We start from the raw sequence: 8,780 nt of genomic DNA, 5'->3' as shown, positions 1-8,780 counted from the left end.
GAAGGAAGTACGGAGGTGCCACCCCGAGGCTCTTCACCGCCCGCCCTCCCGGCTCTGCCCGCGCCCCAACATACCCGGTAGCCCGTTTCTGTTAGCCGGGCCCCTGGGAGGCGGGCGGAAGGTCCTCACTTTCGATGCACAGACGAACTCGGGGAGCCGCTCCCGCTCGGGGGTCCCCTCATCACCCTGGGGCTGCCTTCGTAGTTCCTGAGCTCCTTTAAGATCCTGGCTCCCGTCTAAGCGCGTGTTCCGCGCCCAAACCTTTGATTTTCGACCGTCGGTCCTTGTCCCGCTGTCCTTCCGGCCTGCCCTTACAGCCGCTAGCCCTCTCTTCCCTACGGGTCTCCTCCCCGGCTCCGGCCTCCCGCTCCGATCTTTGGAAGCTGTGCCAGGGTGGGGAACCGCAGAACCGGTGATCAAAAACGCGCTTTTGTGTCAACCCTGCGCGCCCTGGTGGCCTCTCTGTGCGCGGTGGCCACGGGATCGTGGCACTGACAGGCGAGGCCGAGCCCCTCCGCGGCCGCACTTCTGGCGTCTCGGGCCCCTGCAGTACTGGAGCGGGCGGGGGGCGGGTGCTTCTCCGCAGGGGAGTAGGGAAGACGCTGGGCGGGTACGCACGATATGTCGGAGCCTCTGACTCCCGAGGGCGCATTTGGCCCGGGCGCAGCGAGGGCGGAGGGGGTCAGTTTGCCCTGGGAGAGCGAGGCGGGGCCCCGGTTTGTGGTGGGAGCCTCCGGCCGGTGACACTCGCCTAGCGAGAGTGGGGGCGAAGCGCTTCGGCTGGGGGAGGAGGCTCCGGCCCTGGGCTCAGCGTTAGGCCGGAGTAGGGGGCGCGGCGCTGCCGCTCGAGTGTTCAGCAGGGGGCGCTGCTCCGGGCGTTGGGTGGGGGTGGGGTGGGAGAGGAGGGGGGGCCGCAGCTTGCTGCGCACACTTCCCCCATTATTAAACACTATGTTCAAAAGGCGCCGGGGGACTTCCCGAAGCCACGGAGCCCGCGCCGCTCGCCCGCCTGGCCCTCGGAGCCCATGGACCTGAGCGCGGCCGCCGCGCTGTGCCTCTGGCTGCTGAGCGCTTGCCGCCCCCGCGACGGGCTCGAAGCGGCCGCCGTGCTGCGAGCGGCGGGGGCAGGGCCGACCGGGAGTCCGGGGGGCGGCGGCGGCGGCGGGAGGACCCTCGCCGCGACTGCGGGCGCCTCTGCTGCCCCGGCCGCCGCGGCTCCCGGGCCCCGCGCCGCGCGCCGCGCCGCGGGCTCCGGCTTCAGGAACGGCTCGGTGGTGCCGCACCAATTCATGATGTCGCTTTACCGGAGCCTGGCCGGGAGGGCTCCGGCCGGGGCAGCCGCCGCCTCCACCTCGGGTTCTGGCCACCACAGCCGCGCGGACACAATCACCGGCTTCGCAGACCAGGCGACCCAAGGTACTCACACCTCCACTGCGCTAGTCCATCCTGTCGGGTCCTAGGCTGAGGTCACCGCCGGAGCCTTGTCCCGGCACCATTCCATTCGGGGGGCCTTGGTCCCCACACATACCAGCCTCAGGTGTTAGAAAGTTCGCTGAGGCCCACGCACCCGAACCCGCAGCGCCTGGACTGTGGCTAGAGCCGCGGCAGCTTGCGGGGCCCGGCCCCGGAGGGCTGAGCCCGTCCCTCTGCCGGGCTGCCCGGGCCCTGCCGGCCGGCGGGTCCCCTCGAGGAGGCAGGCTGTTTTGGAGATCCGGAGAAGCAAGGAGGGGGTCCGGCCCAGAGGGACTGCACAGTGGTGGTGGCGGCGGCTGCTTCGTTGCTCTGCAGTTCCCAGTCTTGCGGGGGGCCGTACAAACTGGGGGAAATGAGGGGAATGCGGGACACAGCAGGCATCAGACTAAAGTAAATGGTTCTGGAGAGGCTGGTGGCATCACCAGGTATGGGGAGGGCCCTTCTAAGCAGGCTGCGTCTGGGTAGAGGTGTGTAGCTATGGGTGCCTGCCTTGTGCTGGGCCCCTGGGGGAGCCAGAGGTGAAGGACTCCGGTTGTGTAGAGAGGAGAGGAGGGCCAGCGACGCTGCAGGAATGCAGGCCTCTCTGGGACCAAGTACCCCACCTTACTCCGCCCTGAGCCCTCCAAAGGTAGCACTTAGGTGAGACTGTGGTGGTTGGTGAGTGTCATCTGGATTTTATTAATCTCTATTGAAGCCATTAAAACAGACAGATAGGGAAAATTTAACTAATTTCAGGAGGAAATGCAAGTAATTTTGGCCTTAATTCTATCCAGCCAGAGACCCAGAATGGAAGGCAGAAAGGAAAGAAAGGCAAATAGGGCCGGAAAGTTAAGTGCTGCTGCAATCCAGGTCCTGCCTGGGAGCCATTGGGGGTTGTATATGCCCGACCCTAGCCTGGGAAAGCAGGTAGAGGCGGGGCAGATATCAAATCTCTCGCCCCCTCCAACATACATATAACGTCTACACAGACTGCTTTATTTGGGATACAGGGGCATCCTGGGCCCAAGTGGCCTTATAGTCTGGTGGGAACTTTCAAGCATTCTCCGAGGGCCTGGCATGCATCCTGGATGGGATGCTAGGGTACTCATAGGGAGCCCAGGTCCTGGTGTACAGAGCCAGGGAAGGCCCCAGTCCTAATTCTGCAGAGTGGGCTCCCAGCTGTGGGAGAGGTGAGATGTGCAGCTTGTAGAGGCACCAGATGTTCTTTCTTAGGTCGAGTTAGGCCTTCAGTGGCCTCAGCCTGGGCTAAATCCTTTCCTGGGGAGCTCTGCTTGGCTGGCAAGGCTAGTAAGGCCGCCTCTCCTTCCTCTCTCTGGAGGGAGAGGATGCAGTGGCAGCATCTCAAAGCTGAGAGAGGCTGCAGGAGAAACTCAGAGGAAGTGTGGCAGCGAGCAAGCCCTTGGGAGAAAGCACGGGGGAGGGGTGGGGAGCACTTGCCCAGTGCCTCTCCTGCTTCCCTCTCCACCCTGAGCCTCAGCTCGGAGCAGGGCTGCCTGAGGTCACCGCAGCACCCAGACTTCAGACCCCAGGAGTCGATGGCATGGCATCTGTGGTTGGTGAGCAAATCTCCAATAGTGGGGGGAGTGTGCACAGTCTCTTCGCGTTTGGGGCAAAACGAAACCATATGACCTTCTTCAAAGAGAGCTCCTTATCTGCTGCTTGGTGGAATTTCAACTCTTTTTCCTTTCTGAGCCCCAAAAGAAAAAAGTGCCCACAACCAGAAGTAAAATCCCAAAGCCCGAGTTGAGTCATAACGGAGGGAAAGAATAAGTCTGCGAGGGGACCAGAGAGTACTGGCGGGGAGACCTCACTCGGTTCGCTGCCCTCACTGCAGCAAGGCAGTCGCGGATGCCTCAAACCCTTCCCAGAAGGTTGCTTGCGCTCCTTTGCCGCCTTTCCCCTTCGTCGGAGGTGGCGGAAACACTGGGAGAAGCTAAGCCTGGAGTTCCCCATCGCGACCAGGGGCTGAGCCGCCCCTAATCTGGGCCTCAGTTCCCCTTCAGCAAAGCGAGGAGGCTGGAGGCACTAAAGGGTCTCTGCAGCCCTGAGGGCGCGTTCCCCTTCTAGACGAGCCCCCGCCTGCATGGGAGATCGTGGCCGGCTGGAATGTCCAGGCTGGGCTGGGGAAGAGAGGTAGCAGAAGCAGTTTACAGGGGACAAGAATTTTCCGTTTTCGCACAACCGGGACTCCGAGGCTCTCTTGGCGGCTAAGCAGGGCCATAACCAGCAGTCCCCTTACCGCGGCCGGCCTGGCCTCCAGGTCTTGAAGAGGCGCACGACCTCTGATGCGCCCACCGGGCCTTCTTAATGCCAGCGGCTGAAAATCTGGCCTCCGACCTCGTCTTCGAAAACCCATGGCTCTGGGGCAGGCAGTGGACTGTAGTGGCCTTAAGTCTTGGTCTCGGGTGAGGGGTGCGTTCAGTTGATGTCCGTGGGTTGTCGGAAATCGTTTGGCTCGATGAACGAAAACCCAGATCCAGATAATCTGAACCTAAGGCTCCCTTTCTTCCGGACCAGGCTGGCGGCTTTCCGGCTGGAGCCGAGACGCCCGGGCAGGCGCCGGCTCCATCGAGCCTTGTTCTCACGTCCAGGGTAGTTGCTATTTGCAGTTAGGAGGCCCCGCGGCCAGGCGTGCCGGCTTCGCTCTCACACCGCTCTTTCTCTGTCTCTGCCCGTCCCCGGCAGACGAATCGGCAGTGGAGACCGGCCTGAACTTCCTGTTCGACGTGTCCAGCCTTCCCGACGCCGATGAGGTGGTGGGCGCGGAGCTGCGTGTGCTGCGTCGCGAGTCTCCGGAGCGGGGCCCCGGCAGCGCGACTCCCCCGTTGCTGCTGCTGTCCACGTGCCCCAGCGCCGCGCGCGCGCCGCGCTTGCTGCATTCCCGGGCCACCGAGCCCCTGGACACCGCGCGCTGGGAGGTGTTCGACGTGGCGGACGCCTTGCGGCGCCACCGCCGGGAGCCGCGCGCCACCCGCGCGTTCTGCCTCTTGCTGCGCGGAGTGGCGGGTCCCGCGCCGGTCTCGCTGGCACTGCGGCTGCTGGGCTTCGACTCGCGGGGCGGAGGCGGAGCGGCGGCGGAGGAGCGCGCGCTGCTGGTCGTTTCCTCCCGCACGCAGAGGAAGGAGAGCCTGTTCCGAGAGATCCGCGCCCAGGCCCGCGCGCTCGGGGCCGCACTGGCAGCGGAGCCGCCGCCGGATCAGGGACCTGGCATGGGCTTGCCGACGGTGGTCATCGGCGGCCGCAGGCGGCGGCGGACGGCGTTGGCCGGGACTCGGGCAGCGCAGGGCAGCGGCGGGGGCGAGGGCCGGAGCCACGGGCGCAGGGGCCGGAGCCGCTGTAGCCGCAAGCCCCTGCACGTGGACTTCAAGGAGCTGGGCTGGGACGACTGGATCATCGCGCCGCTGGACTACGAAGCGTACCACTGCGAGGGCGTTTGCGACTTCCCGCTGCGCTCGCACCTTGAGCCCACCAACCACGCCATCATTCAGACACTGCTCAACTCCATGGCGCCGGATGCAGCGCCGGCCTCCTGCTGCGTGCCCGCGCGCCTCAGCCCCATCAGTATCCTCTACATCGACGCCGCCAACAACGTGGTCTACAAGCAATACGAGGACATGGTGGTGGAGGCGTGCGGCTGCAGGTAGCATGCGGGCCAGGCCGGGCCAGGGAGGGGGCAGCCGCGCCACCAAGGACTCCCCGCTGAGAGCAGCTTCGGGCCGAGCCTGTCACCTAGCGTGGCTGCGTGTCGGAGTCTGGCCCGGCGGCCGCACGAAGGAGGAAGAGCGCACGTTCACACACCAACACTCACACCCACACACTTAGTCACTCATGCGCACGTTTACGGTGGAAGCATCCGAAAGCCCCGGGAAGAGATGACCTTGACGCTACCGAATGTCACAGTCATGTGTATTTTGCAAACAGATCACCATTGCGCCCACCGCCCCCTTTTGGGGAGAGGATGGCTTTGCATTGCTGTTACAGTAACCGGCACCAAATCGGGTAGAAACGGGTTAGGGAATTGGGGGCTTCAGCATGGGGGAGCTAAAGGGATACTTGAGTCTCATTTCACCCCTTTTTGTTTCCGGCTGAGTGTGGGGCACGGCCCGCTGGGGGGCAGAGTTCCCGGTGTTGCACCTGAGACCTACGGAAGGGCTGTAATGCCCTTTCCGAAGGCTTGCGTTGCATCGGGGCCATTTATTCTGGGGAGGAACCGCTGCAAAAGGCCTTATCTTTTTCCTCGAACTTTCAAAATCTAACATTCTCCCAGTTTTGAAAAGGAACATTTGTCGGAAAGACTGCATTGTGGAGCTTCCCAGATCTCTGCAACGGCCAGCACCACCTTTTTTAAAAAATACAAATTCCAATTGGGAATGATCTAGAAAGTGGAAAGAAAATTTTCGGAGGGGGGAGGTGAGATGGGGGAGAGGTTTTAAAGCGCCAGTCTGACCTGACATGTCATCGGGTCGGGGGTGCGCGGCATCTGTCAGTTTCTGCAGCTCCTAAGCTGGGTAGCCCGCGGTGTCCGCAGTGCCTTGGGGGCGCACAGGAGGAAGCTAGTGCAATGTCTGGGGATGGGGAAAGGGGGCGCTATGGCTTTCCCTAGAGACCTGCCAGGAGGTTTTCCTAAGGAGCTGGGAGGAGGCTTCTAGGGTTTGAAAGAGGCCCGGAAGTGTCCTAGGGCGAACTCCTGCAGAGGACTGGGCCTTGTCTGCCGGGTAGGCACAGCCACCTCCAAATGGTGCCCTCGAGTGGCCAACACGTGCTTGTGCTTAGCTATCAAGGCTGTGTCGGCTTTGACGAGCTTTCACTGTATTGTTGCTGTGGTTTTTGGCAGTGCGATGGTAACGGGAAGCGAAGCCACACAAAAGTGCTTTTGTGAGATTTCAACTCCCCACAACCCAGTGGTTCAGAGCAGGAGGCAGGTCGGCCCCTCCCCTACTTGCTCCGTGGACGGGCATCTGCAGCTCGGCTGCTGTGGCCCCTCTAGAAGGGTGGCGGTATGGGGGCCGGAGGTGGAAGCCTACCCCCCAGTCTCTGTATTTTGCTCCCAGGATTCTTGCTGATGGTGGGAGTGTCTGTCCATGTAAAAGGGAGGTCGAACATGCCAGACTTCGTGGTCCTGTTTGGTTCATTTCCGCCTGGGAGTCCTCTGTGGCCCGTGTAAATGGTTGGGAGAGGGAAGAGAAACAAGTTGGATTCCACCTGTCTGGGGCTCCGAGGGCTTCCTTGAGAAACCCTGCAGCCCTCCTGGGTCCTCCCGTTTACGGCTGTGCTGGGCTTTCTCCTTTAGGGTCCCCAAGAGGCATTCATCTTGCCCTTCTTGTCTTGGATGCTAAGGTCCAAGATAATTTATACAAATTTTAATTCTCAGTGATTACACTCTTAAGAGAGAAAGAGAAAGTTGAAAGATTTAGATACAGCTAATTTATTTAAGGGTCCCACCTGAGTCCTTTTTATCCTTTAAAGTTCCCCCAAAGGAGGAGAAATCACACTTACAATGTGAATTTATATGCTGTGGCTATGTGAGTAGCTATACATAACCTGAAAATGCAACAGTCTCTTCAGGTTAAAACGAACAAATAACACAATCCCAAAGTGGCTTCCATCCGATTTCAATGACTGGGCAAACATTTACGAATTTTGTCAGGGAAGCCGCACTCTCCTTTTCTAAACTATGATTTCAATAATAATTGCATGGTGATTGCTCTGATACCTGTCATAATGAAGAATTTTTTAAATGGCACTAAAGCATTAAAAGATGTGGTATTAGAAGTTTTAGAAAGGGAGCTGAAAAACTATAGCTAAATATTATTTTGGAGAAATTCTAGGATATATAATATCTTTGGACAAAAGCAAACATTTGATACTTTCTTAGTGACTAGGAAAAACAATTTGGGAGGAAGAAATGTCTTGATTTAGCCTGAGCTTTTTATGGCGGGAAAAAAATGTTCATTTTCTGTTGACTTGCTTCTCCCAAGGGGCGTTGTAAATGACGGCGGAAGGGGGGCATCTCCCTGCACCCCTGGATGGGGAACGCTGTCCTTGGTCAGTGACGGTTCCTTCGATGGCCCCTTATGCCCTCAGTGTGTTATCACATAAAAGGAATGCCTCCTAGATCTCCTCCAGAGCTGCATGTAACCACCAGGGACCACCGTGGCCCATCTCAGGCTTCTGGCGTCTCAGAGTAAAAAGCAGGTGAATGGAGGGGACGGTGTGCTGCACTTTGTAAAAAAGACAGCAAAAGGGCCATCACGTGTGGAGGCAGACAGGTTTTTGCTGCAGAGCTGTGGTTTGAGTAGCTTTGTCAAGATGTGGAGAAGCGTGTTCCGCCCGCACAGTTGGTAGTGCCGTGTACCGTCTGTCTGTCTTCTAGACAGCAGGGGGCAGGGCCGAATCACCCAGCTGGAATCTCCCATCCCCATGGGTGAGAGAGCTGGCTGTTGACAGTCAGGGATGGAGTGTGTCAGGACTGCGAGCGAAGGTGGCTCTCCCCATCTCACCTGTGGTCACCAACGTATTCCTCTCAAAGTAAATCACATTTTCCATTTTGCTGGGGGAGAATCTTGTACTGCTAGTTGAGATCGTTCAACCTACTCTTCCTGCTAGAGAGGCAGGTTTGGCATCCCTGGATGGGGAGCACAGGGCAGGCCAGCTGGGGCCCTCAGGGGGTTGGTGCCAGGTGTGTCAAACACCCAGGCAGTCTGGTCACTGCTGCTTGAAGCCAGACTTCCGCACCAAGGGCGACCCTTGCCCTGGCAGGTGGCAGTGCCCACCGATGCCGCAATGCTTGTCTGGCTGAATTCTGGCTTTCCAGTCGGGGGGCTGGGTCCTCCGGAGAGGGTGGCAGGCTTTGGCAGCTTAGCTTGGGGAAGCGGGCTTGAGCTGTGCCATTCATCGTGTACACGCTCCCCTTCGCCCTCCTGTCCTGGCATTTTACTGCTAACATGGCACGGGAGGGAGAAGAGGAGTGGATTGTGTGATTGGCGAGTCCCCCGTCAAACCCCAGTGCGATGACTTCCCCCTTGACAGCTCTCGGAGGTGTCGGCCAGAGTAGAAACCTCGCTTCTACCAGTGCTCAAGGGAGTACCGAGCACCTTGTGGATGTGATCCCAGTGTAATTCAAACCCTACAAGTCACTTACCCTGAGCTGATCTCAACTTCATTCAAACTCAAAGCAGAAAATAGCTATGGACTGTAGACGGATCTTCTTAAAGCAGGGAGAGGAACTGAATGCTTTTCAAGAGCAGCTTGTGCACAGAGAGTCAGACTCTTCCCTTCTTGAATGTGCTCTCCAGAAAATCCAGTGA

The 8,780-nt window shown here is 59.5% G+C and overlaps 1 protein-coding gene across 1 annotated transcript; it reads left to right on the top strand.

Annotated features, from left to right (window-relative positions):
* Window positions 1-1,025: 1,025 nt before the first annotated feature.
* Window positions 1,026-5,792, top strand: GDF7 (growth differentiation factor 7). Its single transcript, XM_022574361.3, has 2 exons — window positions 1,026-1,416; window positions 4,159-5,792. Exons 1-2 carry the CDS (start codon window positions 1,026-1,028, stop codon window positions 5,115-5,117), a joined length of 1,350 nt encoding a protein of 449 aa, XP_022430069.1. The 3' UTR covers window positions 5,118-5,792.
* The last annotated feature ends 2,988 nt before the right edge of the window (window positions 5,793-8,780 follow it).

Source organism: Delphinapterus leucas, chromosome 13 (assembly GCF_059928025.1).
Source record: "Delphinapterus leucas isolate spDelLeu-1000000601 "Yukka" chromosome 13, BTC_Dleu_Yukka2, whole genome shotgun sequence".
Taxonomy (NCBI): Eukaryota; Metazoa; Chordata; class Mammalia; order Artiodactyla; family Monodontidae; genus Delphinapterus; species Delphinapterus leucas.
This window is presented reverse-complemented; position numbering and strand designations above follow the sequence as displayed.